Source organism: Erinaceus europaeus, chromosome 7 (assembly GCF_950295315.1).
Source record: "Erinaceus europaeus chromosome 7, mEriEur2.1, whole genome shotgun sequence".
Classification (NCBI taxonomy): Eukaryota; Metazoa; Chordata; class Mammalia; order Eulipotyphla; family Erinaceidae; genus Erinaceus; species Erinaceus europaeus.
In genome coordinates this window covers 18,361,646-18,380,268 of record NC_080168.1, presented here as the reverse complement: position 1 = coordinate 18,380,268, position 18,623 = coordinate 18,361,646, and the positions used below count along the sequence as shown (strand labels likewise).

At 45.4% G+C, this 18,623-nt stretch overlaps 1 protein-coding gene across 4 annotated transcripts in view; it reads left to right on the top strand.

Annotated features, from left to right (window-relative positions):
- The first annotated feature begins 5,447 nt into the window (after positions 1 to 5,447).
- The window catches only part of SMARCAL1 (SWI/SNF related, matrix associated, actin dependent regulator of chromatin, subfamily a like 1), a 67,565-nt gene continuing 54,389 nt past the window's right edge, over positions 5,448 to 18,623 (top strand). The window contains exons 1-5 of one of the 4 annotated variants that reach the window (XM_060193944.1): positions 5,448 to 5,611; positions 7,054 to 7,133; positions 7,885 to 8,577; positions 9,896 to 9,946; positions 16,485 to 16,742. In XM_060193944.1, the coding sequence (XP_060049927.1) occupies positions 7,085 to 7,133; positions 7,885 to 8,577; positions 9,896 to 9,946; positions 16,485 to 16,742 (1,051 nt within the window). In that variant the 5' untranslated portion in view covers positions 5,448 to 5,611; positions 7,054 to 7,084. Of the gene's footprint in view, positions 5,612 to 6,900; positions 6,957 to 7,053; positions 7,134 to 7,807; positions 8,578 to 9,895; positions 9,947 to 16,484; positions 16,743 to 18,623 lie in introns of those variants that run through there. The other 3 variants (XM_007535668.3, XM_060193943.1, XM_060193942.1) reach the window with 3 other exon arrangements.

Here is an 18,623-nt window from a genome sequence, read left to right as displayed (position 1 = left end):
GAGCAGTGCTCTGGGGGAAAAATATTTTATTATTTTTTTAAGTTTTAAAATATCCTTATTGGAAGAGGCAGCCAGAAATTGAGAGGGAAGGGGGAGTTAGAGAGAGAGAGAGAGAGATCTGCAGCCCTGCTTCACCGCTTGCAAAGCTTTCTTCCTGCAGGTGGGGATGGGGCTCAAACCTGGGTACTTGTGCATTATAACATGTGTGCAACCACCTGCCCCCCCCAAAAAATGTTTTTAATGGACATATGAAATGGATGGATGAACAAAGTGAACCTTAGGAAATTAAAAATATAGAATAAGTGATATTTTACACATTCAAGAAAGCAGAAACAGCATGTCCAGGCCACGCCTTAGGCAAAAAAAGTTGCCCAGCCCCTCCCAGCAGCAAATGCACCCAGTTTCAGAGAGAGCCCTGGGCCAGGAGCTGGAACAGTAGACAAGGCACTGGACTCACAAGCATGAGGTCTTCCTGAGTTGGATCCTTGGCACCACATGTACCAGAGTGATGTCTGATTCCCTCCCCCATCTTTCTCATTAATAGATAAATAAAAATCTGAGGGGGGGGGAGAGAAAGTAGTTTATGGAGTAGTCACAACCACCAAGTTAAGTGGAGAAAGAATGCTAGAGTCCCTATCTTGATAATAAATTTAGAGTTTGGGTGGCAGGAAGGAAGGCTGGGGAGGCAGGCAGAGAAGGGGGTGGGGGTGGGAGAATGACTTAACTGTCAGACTCCGAGCAATTAAGTCCATCAGAACGGAACAACCGCTAAGGAAGGTGAATTTCTTGGCTGATAAACCATCATATTGCTCCTTTGTGCTTTGGATATTCAAATGTCTCTGCTGACAGGAGCGCCCAGGGAGGGAACACCTCCTTATCCACCCAAACTCTTGCATCTGCTCTTGAATCTTAGAGCTAAGTGCTCTCTCGGTGTAATTAACTGGAGCAATGACTTGCCCTTGAGGTGACTGTCAAAAACTCCCTCCCCAGGGGCTGTCAAGTTATCTCTAGGGAATGGGAACCAGAGGGAAGCCTGGTGCTTCCCTTGCTGGCCTGTAAACTCCCTGGAGGGTGTTAAGCAGAGGCAAGTCCAGGCCACAAGTATCTGTGTTTAAATAATGTCTGAAAAGCATCCTGGCCAGGCTTCTCTGCAGGGTCTGTGGCATCAGGCATAGCTAACATCTTCAGGTTTCCATTTCTTTACCTCTAGTAAGAGGAGAGGATAATTTTGTGGATCTCTCCTCAATTTCACTTTGTGAGTTAAGAAAATGAGAGTTGTGGCCAGGTGGTGGAGCACCTGGTTGAGTGCACATGTTACTGTGCTCAAGGACCTAGGTTCGAGCCCCCCAGTCCCTACCTGCAGGGGGAAAGCTTCACAAGTGGTGAAGCAGGGCTGCAGGTATCTCTCTTTCTCCCTCTCTATCACCCCTTTCTCTCTCAATTTCTGACTGTCTCTATCCAGCAAATAAATAAAGATTAAAAAGAAAAAAAAAAGAAAAAAGAAAGAAAAGAAAACGAGAGTCTCTGTGACCAGGAAAGTGACTAGAGCTTCGGGACTTATAGCTATGAGGTCCCTGGCTCAATCCCTGGCATCTCATGTGTCAGAGCGACATTCTTATTCCCCCTGTCTCACACACTCTCTTGTTAATAAATGAACAAACCTTCTTTCTTCCCAAAAGATTTTATTGGTTTATGAAAGAGACTTTAATACCTTAGGCTAAGCAGTCCCTGGTTCAGTCCCTGGCACCATCATAAACTAGATGGAGTTTATGAAAAGAAAAGAAGAAAAAAGGGGAAAAAAAAGGAAGGGGAGGGGAGGGGAGGGGAGGGGAGAGGAGAGGAGAGGAGAGGAGAGGAGAGGAGAGGAGAGGAGGGGCTAGGTGGTGGCACACCTGGTTGAATGTACATGTTAAATTCACAAGGACCCAGGTTTGAGCCACTGGTCCCCATCTGCAGGGGGGAAGCTTTGCAAATGGTGAAGCACTGATGCAAGTGTCTGTCTGTTTCTCTTCCTCTCTATCACCCCCTTCCCTCTCAATTTCTGACTGTGTCTAGCCAATAAATAAAGATAATTTTTTAAAAAATTAAAAGAAAGAAAGAAAGAGAGGGAGAGGGAGAGGGAGGGAGGGAGGGAAGGGAAGGGGAGAGGAGGAAGAAGAGAGAAGAGAAAATTTTTACACCTTAAGAATCCCAGAGGACAGAGAGTGAAATAAGAGTTCTAGAATGGAAAGAGACTGTCTTCAATGCAGTTTTTATTTATTTATTTATTTATTTATTTATTTCCTTCAATGTAGTTCTTACCCTGTGGGAACTCAGAACCCAGGACAACCAGTGGGGGTTGGGGGCATAGGTTGAGCTGGGAACAAGTTCACACCGTCTAAATCCTCCCATAAATATTTCTGCCATGTGCCTGTACTGTTTAGTAGATTCTCAACTGCATATTCTGAGGAATGAAGACTGGAAGCCCTCTGGCCACAGCCCTAGGAATCAGAGTTCTTTGGATACAAGCAACATCAACTGGATTTGATTAGCTGGGGGTGGTGGTGGGGGGGGGTGGATTCCCCTAGAAGGAACAAGGTGAATCAAACAATAGCAGAATCAGGACTCAAGAAATGTCTAGAAAAGTGGGCAGCAGGACCTGAGAAAGTCACCATTGTTTCTCCTCTTATTCCTTGATGCCTGAACTTTCTTCTAAACCTAAGACAGTTTTTAAATCTGTTTATTCATTTATTATTGGAGAGAGACAGAGAGAAACTGAGAGGGGAGGGGGCAGATAGAGGGAGAGAGACACCTGCAGCCCTGCTTCACCACTTACTTGTGGTTTAACAATGATTAACAAGATTATAAGATAACAGGGGTATAATTCCATACAGTTCCTACCACCAGAGTTCTGTATCCCATCCCCTCCATTGGAAGGTTTCCTATTCTTTATTCCTCTGGGAGTATGGACCAAAGGTTCATTATTTGTTGTTGTTAACTTTATTTATTGCATAGAGACAGCCAGAAATCGAGAGGAAAAGGGGAGATAAGGAGAGAAACAGAGACACCTGCAACACTGCTTCACCACTTGCAAAGCTTTCCCACTGCACGTGGGACAAGGGGCTCAAACTCAGATCCCTGAACATTGTCATAACACATGTGCTCAACCAGGTGAGACACTACCTGGCCCTTGGGCCAAAGATTGTTATGGGATGCAGAAGATGGAAGGTCTGGCCTCTGTAATTGCTTCTCTGCTGGACATGGATACTGGCAGGTTCATCCATACCCCCAACCTATTTCTAACGTTCCCTAGAGGGGTAGGGTCTGGTGATTTTTTTTTTTTTTAATTTCTGATATTTAGAACGTTACAAATGGAAAGGCAACCACACCTTCTAACTCAATCTCAGCCCTACCGAACTGGGGTCTGAGGGTACTACAATCCATAAATTTTTTGTTTTTCTTTATTATTATTATTATTATTATTTATAAAAAAGAAACACTGACAAATCCATAGGATAAGAGGGGTATAACACTTTGGGCAGGAGAGATAGCATAATGGTCATGCAAACACACTCTCATGCCTGAGGTTCCAAAGTCCCTGGTTCAATCCCTGGAACCACCATAAACTGAGCTGATCAGTGCTCTAGTTTGTTCGTTCTCACTCTCTCTCTCTTCCTCTGCATCTTTCTCAAAAATAAAAGAAATAGTTTGAGTCCCTGGCTCCCCACCTGCAGGGGAGTCGCTTCACAGGCAGTGAAGCAGGTCTGCAGGTGTCTTTCTCTCCCCCTCTCTCTGCCTTCCCCTCCTCTCTCCATTTCTCTCTATCCTATCCAACAATGACGACATCAACAACAATAATAATAACTACAACAACAATAAAAACAACAAGGGCAACAAAAAGGAAATAAATTATCTTAAAAAATAAAATAAAGAAAATATAAAAAAAAAGAAAATTCACACTTTATCTACTGAGCCACTTCTTGGGTTGTTAAATACAATAATTCATATTAAATGCTCCACACAATGACAGAGGATGACAGCGGTGACCACAATGGGAATGTATTGGTCTGGAAAGGATGAGAGGTTGGAAAACTTAAATTGCAAAGAAATGGAAGCTCCAGGAGGTGGTATTATTATTATTATTATCATTATCATCATCTACTAAATCAGCCCTCTGGAGACAACACTAACAGTGAAACTCCAGATTTATCAATTTCTATTTTCTATATTTTACTTATTTATTGGATAGAGACAGAAATCAAGAGTGGAAGAAGAAATAGCAAGGGAGAGACATGAGCAGCACTACCTCACTGCTCATGATAAGAAGTCTTCTCTGTTTTGGTAGGACTCTGCAAAATATGAAAGAGACCGCAGCCGTAGGTCGATGACAATGAAAGGAGTATCTCGGCAGAGCCAAGAGCCCAGTTATCACTGGGAACCCACGGCCCCGATTGTGAACACTATTGATTATTTATACCCTAAGTCTAGGCGGGGGAATGCAGTAAGCATTGATTACAGAATGAATATCAGGAGCAATCAGCTAATTTGAGACGGGGAATTCCAAGGAGTGGTCCGGACTTCCTATCTATGGAATCCCCACTTTATAGCAACTTAAACAAGCCTGGTCATATCCCGGAAGTAGCACTCTAATATTTTGTCACATATTTTATAGGGGCACTTTATTTATTTATTTATTTAAAATGTTTTATTTATTATTGTATAGAGACAGAGAGAAATTGAGAGGGGGAAGATAGAGAGGGAGAGAAACAGAGAGACACCTGAAACTCTGCTTCACCACTCGTGAAGCTTTCCCCCTGTAGGTGGGAACCAGGGGCTTGAGACTGGATCCTTGCACACTCTACTGTGCACACTTAACCAAGTGCGCCACCACCCGGCCCCTATAGGGGCACTTTAATACACTTTTAGAAATATATTTTTATATCTTTACTATACAACTTCAACTTAATAATGTTATGAGTATTTTTATTTAAAATACACCCTAAATTAGCACACTCTTAAACACACTAATTTCTTCAAACTTTTAAACTACAGCCTACTAAAAATCTTACTAAAACTGAATTATTAGCAATTACCTCTCACTCATGGAGCATCCCCTCCGCAGTTGGGGACCAGGGGCTTGAACCTCGGTCCTTGAGCATGGTAACATGTGCGCTCAATCAGATACACCACCGCCTGGTGGAAAAAAAAAAAAACCAACAAAACAAAAAACCTCAATATCTCATGTTTTGAGATCACGTGCTTGGCTAAACCTCTGGGAGCATAAAGAACTACAGTTCCCAGAGTGCACCACTGGGGCCCCATCCGGATCAGCCCCCGACGTTACGTCGCCTAAATCTCCCAAGACTCCGAGTGTAAACTGCAACCCCCAGAGGACCCCGGGAGCGCCACTCCCTTTTTTTTCAAGCGGAGCCGGGGCCGCGCTGCCCTCTGGGAGGTGTAGTTTCTGAGTGGCGGAGCTCTCGGCTTATCCCCGCCCCCAGGCGCTGACTGTACGGTCTGGTGGGTTAACTGGCCGCGGGATACCCGCTTCTAACCGCCCACCCGGAAGAGGAGCCGGCCGGGCAGCCGAGGGGGACGCGCTGCGCCGGGGGCTGCGGTTCTCGCGCTCTGGGTGAGAGGGGAGACGGGGAGGAACATGCCAGCGGGAAGGCGGACGAGACCCAGTGCCCGGCCGCCGCAGGGAGAGGCTGGACCCCGCGGAGATGATAGTGGAGGGGACGTGGCGCCCCGCGATGCCCCGAAACTGCGGGCGGCCATGTGCTGGGATGGCTGTGGTTTCAGGGTTGACCAGCGGCCCCTTAGCAATCAGAGCTCCAGGCTTTGGACGTGGCGGGCCTGGGGGTGCAGGGGAGCCCCGGGCCCGGGAACTCGGGCCCGAGAGTGCTCCCCCGACACCCGGTGCAGCCCTTCCCCGAGCCTCCTCTGGTGCGGGCGGCTGGGACAGGTGGAAGCTGGCCCCAGGGACAGAAAGTCTTGGAAGTTTGGGCTTCACCCTGGGGATTAATCTGTGCTGCTGGAGCTCTGGCTTTGACATGTTTAGAAGCATCACTCGGCACAAAAATAAATAAATAAGAAAGAAAGATTTTAAAAAAGAAGCATTGCATGGCATGACACCGGGGGAAGCTAGTCTGAACCAAACTCGAGAGATCGGTGCGCAGCCTTCTGGTTCTAAAATACTGTAAAAGAGTGACTCCGTTTGAGCAGAGGAAGTAACATAGAGGTGATGCAGAGAGACTTTTCCTGAGATTCCCAAGGTCCCAGGTTCGATCCTCACCACCATCATAAGCCAGGACTAAGCTGCAATCTGATAAAAAAAATTTTTTTTTAAGCCTCTGAAACTCAGAAAAATATCCTGTGTAATTTAATTGAAAAAATAATAGGACAAGAACCAAGTGTGAAATGGAATGACTATGAGGGTCCTGTGGTGTGATAAATACGTTATACCTCCCAAACCCGTGGCAGGCATAGAAGTCATCAGGACGCCCCTGTAAACCATCAGTAAGTAGTATTGATGCACAGTGAGACTACAGACTGGCTTTGCCCTCTGCATCTTTATGTGTCACTAACATCTGGATTTGTACAACAAACACGTTTTGCTTTCTTTTTTTCTTTAATTTTTTAATTATACCTTTTATTTATTTACTCCCTTTTGTTGTCCTTGTTTTATCGTTGTTATTGATGTCGTTCGTTGTTGGATAGGACAGAGAGAAATGGAGAGAGGAGGGGAAGACAGAGGGGGAGAGAAAGATAGACACCTGCAGACTTGCTTCACCACCGGTGAAGCGACTCCCCTGCAGGTGGGGATCCCTACGCTGGTCCTTGGTCCTTGCGCTTTGCGCCACCTGCGCTTAACCCACTGTGCTACTGCCTGACTCCCGCTTTTTTTTTTCTTTCCAAGAGTTCCTCAGCAGTGCTGTTGGACCTTTTGGAGGACAGGTGCAGCAGTCAGCTTGCAGGTGACTCCCTCAAGATTGATGCACCAAGGATAAGGGGGTGAATTTAGTGTACAGCCTCTGTGAAACTAATGTTTGTTTGTTTATTTCCTTCCCTCAGAATCCAGGCTGAAGAGAGGCTCTTTTATCAAATGTCACGCCATGGTATGTGGTTGTCTTGGCCAATGTCAGTGAAACCTAGTATCCTTTCCAGTTTAAAATGTTGCTCATCTCATTATCTGATGAATCCGGTTTGCAGCGCTGTATAACTTCTTTGGGATCTGATAACTGGGGAGGATTAATGGGAGAAAACATATCGGAGCTAAAATACCAGCGTAGCTTTGGATTTGATCTGACCTCTTTGCTTTTCCCATTTATTTTTAAGCTGGGTCATTATTTTAACATTTGTACTGTCCCTGTTTTTATCTCTAAATGACAAAATTAACTTTTTTTTTTTTTTTAATATTTATTTTATTTATTTATTCCCTTTTGTTGCCCTTGTTGTTTTATTGTTGTAGTTATTATTGTTGTCGTCGTTGTTGGATAGGACAGAGAGAAATGGAGAGAGGAGGGGAAGACAGAGAGGAGGAGAGAAAGATAGACACCTGCAGACCTGCTTCACCGCCTGTGAAGCGACTCCCCTGCAGGTGGGGAGCCGGGGTTCGAACCAGGATCCTTATGCCGGTACTTGTGCTTTGCGCCACCTGCGCTTAACCCGCTGCGCTACAGCCCGACTCCCGACAAAATTAACTTTCACGTATCCTTTGGTTGTGTTATTCCTACATCTCCTGGGTGGAAACTTGTTCAGGATAAAGATACAAGCTTGGCAAATGCATTCACTTAATGTTCATCTCAGTCTCTTTTTCTTTCTTCAGCTTTTACCACCTTTCTGGTTAAAGACTGATTTTCTTCTCAGAGCATTTTCCTGCTAAAATGTCCTTACCTCTAACAGAGGAGCAGAGAAGAAAGATCGAAGAGAATCGACAAAAGGCTCTGGCCCGTAGAGCAGAGAAATTATTAGCAGAACAGCTTCAGAGCACATGCTCGGATTCCTCCACTCCTTCAAAACCATCCCAGTCTAAGCAGTGTCCTGCCCAGAACCCCCTCAGGGATCCTTCTAAGCCTGTGAACCATCATGGCAGTGACAACACCAAGCAACAGAATCCCAGCAGTTTATTTCATGGAGACCAAAGACCTCATCATTCCCACAGTTCTCATCCCCCCAGCACATCAGAGCAGGCAAACGGGGCATCCAAGAGCCAGAAAGAGATGCCCACAGCCTGCCCAAGCCAGAGCCCACCAAGACAAATGACACTCCCTGCCATCTCCCCTCCCTTGGCACAGAGCCCTCCAACAGTCCCCACAACTCATGAACCTTTGGCCAAAGCCAAGCTATCCCAAGAGACACCAGCATGTTCCTCTACGTGGCCTCTCAGGGATCCTGACAACAAGACAGCAACACCCTCCACTCCAGGGCAGAGCACTGCCAACACCCTTTGTGGCACAGGGAGTGTGATGCCCAGGACAGAGGGAAGGCCCCAGCAGAAGGGGAGATGCATACGGAACGGAGATCGTTTTGAGGTGAAGATCGGGTACAATGCGAAGCTCATTGAAGTGTTTAAGCGGCTGCCCAGCAGAAACTACGGTAATGCATCTTGTTCATCACTTCTGTGTCATGTTTTCTCTTATTTCTACAGTCATTTTCAGGGCTGGCAAAACAGCTCACTTGCATAGTGTTGCGACTATGATTCAAGCCTGACCCCCCACACCCCCCTGCATTGAAGGAAGCTTCAGTGCTGGGTTCTCTTTCACTTTTCTCTCTCTGCCTGTCTTTAAAAAAAGAAAAGAAAAAGATAATGTGGTGATGCGCTTGGTTAAGCGCACATAGTATCAAGCGCGAGGACCTGCTCAAGGGTACGGGTTCAAGCCCCGGCTCCCCACCTGCAGGGGGTCGCTTCCCAAGCGATGAAGCAGGTCTGCAGCTGCCTTATCTTTCTCTACCCCTCACTCACTCCCCCGCTTCTCTCCATTTCTGTCCCATCAAAGAAAATGAAAAAAATGGCTTCCAAGAGCAGTGGATTGTAGTGCTGGCACCAAGCCCCAGCAATAATCGTGGAGGCAAAAATAAAAGTCGTTTTTTTAGTAATTGTTTATTTGATAGAGACAGAAATTGAGGGGAAGATAGAGGAGAGAGACACCTGCAACACTGCTTCACCACTTGTGAAGCTTCCCTTCTGCAGGTGGGGGCTAGGGGTCTTGAAACTGGATCCGTGCTCAACCATGTGTGCTCAACCAGTGCTCCACTGTCCATACCCAAGTCATGTTTTAAAACATATTTATCAGGGGCCAGGTGGTGGCACAACTAGTTAGACACATTACAATGCACAGAGACCCGGGTTCAAGCCCTTACTCCCCACCTGCAGGGGGGAAGCTTCATGAGCAGTGAAGCTGGTCTTCAGGTCTCTCTCTCTCCCTTTTTTTTTTTAAATTGTTGTAGTTATTGTTGTTGTTACTGATGTCATCGTTGTTAGACAGGACAGAAAGAAATGGAGAGAGGAGGGGAAGACAGAGGGGGGAGAGAAAGATAGACACCTGCAGACCTGCTTCACCGCCTGTGAAGCGACTTCCCTGCAGGTGGGGAGCCGGGGCTCGAACCGGGATCCTCCACCGGTCCCTGTGCTTTGTGCCTCTCTCTCCCTTTCTATTTTTCCCTCCCCTCTAGGTATCTCTCTGTTCTATCTAATGAAAAAGAAATAAAAGAGAAAGAAAAACAGGAAGAACTGGCTGTCAGGAGCAGTGAGTTTATAGTGCTGGCACCAAGCCCCAACAGTAGCCCTAGTGGCAGTAAAAAAGAGGCGAGAGGGAGAGGGAGAGGAGAACTTTCATTGACGGAGCAAGTATGAATTGTAACAACAGTTGTCAACCTCTTTGTAGACATGTCATGGATTTGTGTTTCATTTCAGATCCTGTCACCAAGACGTGGAACTTTGGCATGAGTGACTACGGTGCCCTGAGTAAGTAGGTGTGTGGTCACCCCCACTCTGGGACACACGGGTGCTGGAATGCCCCGTTGTGGTAGCAGGTGCGGCCTGGCATGTGGCTGCGATGACTTTTCAGGCACTATCCCAGCACTCTTCTTTCTTGCCGTGAGCAGCCTCGAGAGGCAGAGACTTGGGTGAAAGTGTCTGGTGGTCAGAGTGTCTGCCTACTGCATTGGAGACAGCTCTGAGCCCTTTGTGATGCTGGCTCTCTCCCTCTTTTCCCTAATTTTTATTACATAGGACAGAGAGAAATTGAGAGAAGATAGGGGAGATAGAGAAAGGGAGAGAAAGATAGACACCTGTAGATCTGTTTCACGCTTTGTGAAGCAGATCCCCAGCAGGTGGAGAGAGTGGAGGCTTGAACCTGCGTCCTTACACTTGGTAAAATCTGTGCGTAATTGGGTACGCCACTGCCTGCCTCCCCCCACCCCCGACTCTTATTCTTCATGGCATCCGGAAATTGAGGGGGTCGGGAGGTAGCACAGTGGGTTAAGCGCAAGGACCGGCCTATGGATCCTGCTCAAGCCCCCAGCTCCCCACCTGCAGGGAGGTCGCTTCACAGGCGGTGAAGCAGGTCTGCAGGTGTCTATCTTTCTCTCCCCTTTTCTGTCTTCCCCTTCTCTCTCTAATTCTCTCTGTCCTATCCAACAACAACATCAATAACAATAATAATAGCCAAAACAACAATAAGACAACAAGGGCAACAAAAGGGGAAAAAATAGCCTCCAGGAGCAGTGGATTCATGGTGTAAGCGATAACCCTGGAGGCCAAAAAAAAAAAAAAAAAAAAAGAAGGGAAATTGAGACCCAGAGAAGCCAGGTAGCTAACACAATGTCCCACAGCCAACATGTTGCGGGACTCAGACTCAAACCAAGACAGTCTGGCTTCAGCATATGTGACTCACTAGACCACCAGTTCCAGCTGTGCCAGTAGCGAGCCCCCTGCTCGTAGGAATGATTCTGGACAGCAGGCAGCACAGACCTTCACTGTTTTCTCAGTGCTGCCAGTCAGTTCACAGGTGGGGCAGGGACGACGTACCAGGCAGCTCCAGGTCTCGTCATTGTCCTGGGGTGGGGTGGAGGCGCTCTGTCTTTGACGTCTCACTGACTGTCTGACACAAGGTTCTCCTCTGTGTGCCCACATTCTGAACCTCCATCCATAAGTGTTCTAGCCTTCACTTCTGCTCAGCTACCCCCACCAGCATTCTCCCCCAACACGATTTTAAAAAGAAAAAGGTGAAAAGAAAGAAGAGAGAGAGAGAGAGAGGAGATCAGGTTGTATGGTGGGGTCATTCCTTTGCAGAAGTGGGGCATAAGGCAGAATTCTTTGGAGTCACCCACCAGCTGTTTCTGGGGGAGGTACCTTTGGACAGGGCAGCTCCCTCAAGAAGGAACCATTTCTTCCTGTTTGTGTCTTTGTGTGACATTAGGCGGTGTCTTTGTGACGCTGTGTGGGTCCCGCGTGGAGAGACCCACTTTTATGATTGCCTTAGTCCATTTGTTGGGTGTTAAGAGGGGAGACCGGTGTCCTAGGTTAAGGTCACAGACCTTGACTCCTAGTGGTCCTCTTGTCCCCTTCAGACCTGTGATTTCTCTCCACTTTCGTGCTTTTCTTTGTCTCGTCATCCAGTTGCTCCTACTCTCTGGCCATGGGGCTGCATGATCTGAATGACTTCCGCTTCTGCAAATCCCAGTCAGGTTTTCTGTGTGGTGTGCTTGTTTTCAACAATTGGGCACAAAGTTGTTTAGTTCTTTTTTTTTTTTTAATTTTTTTATATTTATTTTATTTACTTATTCCCTTTTGTTGCCCTTGTTGTTTTATTGTTGTAGTTATTATTGTTGTTGTCTGTTGTATGTTGGATAGGATAGAGAGAAATGGAGAGAGGAGGGGAAGACAGAGAGGGGGAGAGAAAGATAGACACCTGCAGACCTGCTTCACCGCCTGTGAAGCGACTCCCCTGCAGGTGGGGAGCCAGGGTTCGAACCAGGATCCTTATGCCGGTCTTTGTGCTTTGCGCCACCTGCGCTTAGCCCGCTGCGCTACAGCCCGACTCCCAGTTGTTTAGCTCTTACATGGACTTTACTGATTATGAATTGTTTGGGCACCTCTGAATCCTCACCAGAGCTTTGTACACCTGCTGTTTATCTGTTGGGATCTGCCCTGAACACTGCCACAATGGCCGGGCATTTGAATTTTCAGAGAGGTGTGTTCGTTCTGGATCTCCAGGTAGATCAGACTTCTCACCAACATAACGCTGGTATCCAAAGACATGTCTGCCATTCGGTCTTCCTCTTGCTTTCTGGCCTCTGTATGTACCTTTGCCCTTTGCATTATGCCCTTTTCTTTTTTCCAATGCCAGGGATTGAACCCGGGATCTCATAAACTTTTATATAGTGGCATGTGCTTTACCACTGAGCTATATCCTTGGTCTAGGTTTTGCTGATTTTTTAAAAGGATTTATTTATTTATTTATTTATTTATTTATGAGATAGTGGAAGAACCAGAACATCACTCTGGTACATGGGATGCTGGGTTTCAAACTCAGGACCTCCCGCTTCAGTACCCAGCGCGATTCACTGTGCCACCTCCTGGGCTCTGCTGTTGTTTTGTAACTCTGCTACCTATCCATTGTAGATCAAATGGAGTGGGTGTCAGTGTGCAAAGAATAAGAAAAGAAAAAGAAATACTCTCCCCATAATCGACAGAATAGAGATGTAGGGGAGGTTCGAAGGAAGGGAATTGATTAATAAATATAACCTTCCCACTCAGTTAACTGCTACTAACACTTTGGTTCATTCCTGCCAGCCTTTTCAAAGTGCCTTAAAATACACAGATTTTGTGGCCAAGGCAATGGTATGGTGACTAGTCCTGAATTTTATCCCTGGCACAGGATGTGTTGGAGTGACACTCTGGTTCTTTCTTTCTTTATTGTAAATAAACTTTTGGCACTGCCTGGTGGTGCACCTGGATTACAGTACACAAGGACACTGGTTCAAGTCCCCAATCCCCACCTGCAGGGGTAAAGCTTCATGAGCGGTGAAGCAGTGCTGTGGATGTCTTTCTTTGTCTCTCTCTCCCTCTCTTGTCTTTCCTTTGCCTGTTTCTTTCTCCTTCTACGCAAAATAAATCATTAAGATTTTTTTTTTTAGATTTTATTTATTTATTAATGAGAAAGATAGGGGAGAGAGAGAGAGAACCAGACATCACTCTGGTACATGTACTGTCAGGGATTGAACTCAGGACCTCATGCTTGAGAGTCTAGTGCCTTGGCCACTGTGCCACCTCCTGGACCACCATTAAGATTTTAAAAAATAAAAAACATACAACTTTTTTTTTAATCTGTGTATGGTAATTATTTTATTTATTTATTTATTTATTTTTGTGTGAGAGAGAAAAAATGGGCACAATATTTACCATTCATCTTTGGCATATGACAATACCAGAAACTGAACCAGGGTTTCTTGGGCCTTAGGCATGAGGACCTTGCGCTCCAGTGTTGACATGTCTCCCCAGCCCTACGTGTCTTATAACCCTTTTCCCCCATCCCACAACACTGCTCACTTCTGGCTTATGGGGGTACTGGGTATTGAACCTGGGACTTTAGAGCCTCAGGCATGAAAGTCTTCGGTATTACCATTTTACTATCTCCTCAGCCTCATCTAATGTGACCTTAACCTTTTTAAAAATTTTCCCCAACAAACATTTATCTAGATGGTGAATACTAACAGTTAATTCTGGATAATGAACATCTGGGTGTCCATCATTGGACTGCTTAGGCCACCAAAAAGCAATCTCATTGTTGAATTTAATATTTACTTTTGTATTTTAAAATATCTTTTTTAAAATTCTTATTTATTATTGCATTGATTTAGAAATTGAGAAGGGGAGGGAAGATAGGGAAAGAGACAGACACCTGCAGCCCTGCTTCACCACTCGTGAAGCTTCTTCCCTGCAGGTGGGGACCAGGGGGCTTGAACCTGGGTCCTTGTCCACTGTAATGTGTGTGCTTAACCAGGTGCATCACTGCTTGGCTCCTTCAAAAAAACTTTTTTCCCCCATTTTATTGGCTAGGACAGAGTGATTAGAAGAGGAGGGTGAGATAGAGAGGAAGAAAGACACCTGCAGACCTGCTTCACCACTTGTGAAGTGACCCTCCCTGCAGGTGGGGAACCGGGAGCTTGAACTAGGATCCTTGTATGAGTCCTTGTTCTTTGTACTGTGTATGCTTAACCCAGTGTGCCATCGCCTGACCCCCCCAATTTCTACTGAAATTAATTTCTGAGAAATTAATGACTTCATAAGATTGTACTGTATGAGTATGTTATAAATTGCTTGATTCATTTCCTTTTTAATTTGCTGCCACTTTTCCCAGTATTCAGACTGTAAGGAACACTTTTTTATCATTTCAGCTGTGCTCTGGGGTGGATTCCTAAATACTGAGTATTTAGGAATTGTGATCATTTTTTAGGGTTCTTGCTGTAGGTTACCAAACTGGTTTCCAAAAGGTTTTATTCCCAACTGCTAGTGCAGATAACTTTTTTTTTAAGTGATACTTAAGTAAGACATGGCTGCCTTCTTCTCAGATGATTCGTGACCTTGAACACTTCTCACAATGTATCATTTTCCCTTCGTTTGAATTGGCAGCATCTCTGCTTTTTTTTTTTTTTTTTAAAGTAAGAGCTCTCTGTTTTTTATCTTTCCATTCCCTGCAGATATCTTTATTCAGTAGTTTTGCCATTCAGTACAGTTTGCATTTTTGACAGCTTGCTTTTATGTAGTCAAATCTATTCATCTCTAGAAATGTGTCCATAGTGGGTAAAATAAGGGTCAGGCCTGAATCTGTGGCCTGCCTGTCTTGCGTCCCTTCCCGGGTTCTCCAGACAGAGCAGTGACCTGGGAAGAGGGTGAAGTGAATGGCCTCTGTGTGTCCACATCTGAGACTGCTCTGACGTAGCAGCACAAAGAAACTCCTAGTAAATTCACCTATCCTGACGGGGTCCCTCTCCCTCCCGTTCACTTCTGAGCTCTAGGTCTGTGTTTTTCTAATGACAATTGGGAGCTGAAGAGATCTGTTGAGTAAATGCAGGAGTTCTCACAGCCCCAGTTAAAAGCCACTGTAAGACTTCCCAGTCTAACCAGGCCTTTCCTCACCAGGCCGCCAAGCAGATTCCCTCAAAGCCCCGTCCCCGCTGCCTCTGCTGGCTGAGCAGCCCAGGGCTGTGGGACAGCTGTCTGGATTGTCACCTCTGTCCTTTTCTTTCTTCTTCATTTTTTTCTTCCAAAGCTTTCATATTAACATATTTATTAATCATCTGCTAAATGGATTCTGTAGGTTATAAATTCATTTATTATGTATACTATATACAACTTAATTTCTTTTTTTATTACCATCTTTATTTATTGGAGAGAGAAATCCAAAAATGAAGAGGGGAGAGGGTTAGAGAGAGAGAGAGACAGAAAAACACCTGCAGTGCTGCTTCACCACTTACACACACACACACACACACACACACACACACACACACACACACACACACACACACACACCTGCAGGTGGGGACTAGGTGTTCGAACTTAGGTCCTTCCACATTGTAACGTGCGCTCAACCAGGTGCATCACCACGTGGCCCCCCCTTTTTTTTTTTTTAACTAGGAGGTTAATGGTTTACAGTTTAGTTGTTGGCATATGGGTACAATTTCTTTTCATCTTTTTAAAAAGATTTTATTTATTTATGTGAAAGATAGGAGAGAGAGAAAGAATCAGAAATCACTCTGGCGTGGTCCGGGAGGTGGCACAGTGGATAAAGCATCAGACTCTCAAGCATGAGGTCCTGAGTTCAATCTCCAGCAGCACATGTACCAGAGTGATGTCTAGCTCTTTCTCTCTCTCCTCTCATCTTTCTCATTAATAAATAAGTAAAATCTTTAAAAAAGAAAGAAAGAGAGAGAGAGAAAGAAATCACTCTGGTATATGTGCTGCTGGGGATTGAACTCAGGACCTTGTGCTTGAGAGTCCAATGTTTTCTGCACTGCGCCATCTCCCGGAGCACCATGGGTATAATTTCTCATCTCTCCAAGATAAGGTGTCAGCAAAACACTCTCACTCCCAGACTAGGTCCATCATCTTGTACCAGGACCTGAAAGCTCCCACCTCCCCCAACTCCCTTTCTGCCCAGAGTTCTTTGCTTCAGTGCAATACACCAAACCAGTCCAAGTTATACTTTGTTTCCCTTTCTGTTCTTCTTTCTCAAGTTCTGTCCATGAGTGAGGTAATCCCATATTCATTTTTCTCTTTCTGGCTTATCTCACTTAATATGACTCCTTCAAGCTCCATCCAAGATGAGGTGAAGAAGGTGACTTCATCATCCTTAGTAGATCCAAAGGACCAACAGGCATATGAAAACAATGCTCAAAAGTCACTGATTCTCAGAGACATGCAGTTAGAGACAACCGTGAGATACCACTTTACTCCTGTGAGAACGTCACACTTCTGTCCTTTTCTTCCTCGGCAGTGACAGCAGCCCGGAGCCTCCCTGCAGTTACCCTGCAGCCTTTGGAAGTGGCCGAGGGCAGCAGGGAAGCCTTGCCCACTGACGCTGGTGGCAGCAGCAGCAGTGACAGCTGGACACAGCCTGGCCTGCCTCCTGCTCCCTCCCTTGCCTTTGTCAAAGGACGATGTGTGCTCATCTCCCGGACCCGATTTGAAGCAGACATCGGCTACTCCCAGGAGCTGATCGCTGTGTTCAAACAGATGGATTCCAGAAACTACGGCAAGTACCTGCCCTCCACCTCATTCCCAACATGCACTGTTGTCAGAGAGCTCAGAAGAGGGTGCTTTTTCCATTTTGAATGTTTAGAGATGATTTTCTTTCTTTTTCTTCTTTTTTTTCTTTTTGGTTATTATTATTATTGGATAGAGACAGAGAAATCAAGAGGGAAGGGGGAGAGAGGCAGGGAAACACCTGCAGCCCGGCTTCACCACTCCTGAAGCTTTTCCCTCACCAGATGAGGACAGGAAGGATTTTCTTGCTTGCACCTGCCTCGTCTGGTCTTCTCACAGTAGGAAGGTGATGCCTAGATGATTCCAGACAGTAAACACACAGAGAGGCCTGTCTCGTCCTTCAGAGATTTATCACAGACAGTGCCACTAAACACACAGTGAGGCCTGTCTCGTCCTTCAGAGATTTCTCACACAGAGACAGTGCCACTATTTGCCACCCCTGAGCCCCTTTTCCACACACACATAAGTTACCTGCTCAGCGTTTTCCTAGTAAAAACTGGTGAATTCTTGCTACAGCCATTAAAACCCACCAGCTTTCACTTTGACCTTAGCAAGTCTTGAAAAACAAGCAGTTACCATAAAAATAAATGCAACAAATAGGATTCCTATAGACTAAGATGGTGCTTTTTATAAAAACATTCAGAAATTTATTGTATTTATTTTTACTCTTTTATTATTATTTGATGGGTCTGAGAGAAATTGAGAGGAATGGGATGGAATGAGTGGGAGAAAGACACCTGCAGACTTACTTCACCATTCATGATGTATTCCCCTTGCAGGTAGGACTGAGGGGTTGAACCTGGGTCCTTGCACATGTGTGCTCAATCGAGTGCACCAACACCTGGGCTCAACTATGATGGTTCTCAAACTTGAGCTCGTACTAGAACCACCTGGGAGACCTAATAAAGTCCAAATTCTTGGGCACTGACCCCACAGTGACCACCATGTCAGATCCTACCCAGACATAATGCTGATGGGAATTGTTAGCTTGAGATAAGGCCTGGGCATAGATGTTATTTTTACTCTTCAGGTAAATCTAGTATTCGGCTGGGATTAGAAACCACTGGCCAAAGCACTGCAAGGTTTGTTTTTGTTTTGTAAGGTTCTCTAGAAGCCACACTGTCATAATAAGGGCAGAGTCAGCTTTAGAATTCTAAATTCTGGAGCTGAGCAGTGGTGCATGCGGTTAAGCTCACATACTGCAGTGTGCAAGGCCCCAGAGTCAAGCCCTCACTCTCCACCTGCAGGGGGAGGCTTCATGAATGGTCAAACAGGACTGCAGGAGTCTGTGTTTCTCCCTCTTTATCTTCCCTTCCTCTCTCAACTTACATTCTTTTTCTTTTTTTTAAGATTTTATTTATTTATTAATGAGAAACATAGAAGGAAATTGAAAGAACCAGGCATCACCCTGGTACATGTGCTGCCGGAGATTGAACTCAGGACCTCATGCTTGAGAGTCTGATGCTTTATCCACTACACCACCTCCCGGACCACTCAACCTGTATTCTATATAAATAAAATAAAATCCTAAATTTCTAGATTTTATTCTCAGCTCTTGCCATGCTGTGTGCTGTTTCTTTTTTCTTTTTTCTTTTTTTTTTAAAGGTGGTATTAAGTGTGTTAAGGAAATCTATTAGGAGAAGAATTAAGGATAAGTTTATTTAGGAGAGCACAGACATTTAAAAGGTTGTAAAAGGGGTAGAAAAAGAGAAAAGTACAGGAAGGGAGTGGGAGGCTGAGTCCTAGCCATCTACCACACTAAGAAAGAAAGACACAGTGGCCTCTCTGCATAGTTAGTCTTTTCCCGTTCTTGAAATAATTTCAGGGTCTTTCCCTCAGACAACTAGAAAGTCCAACTCTGAAAGCTTCA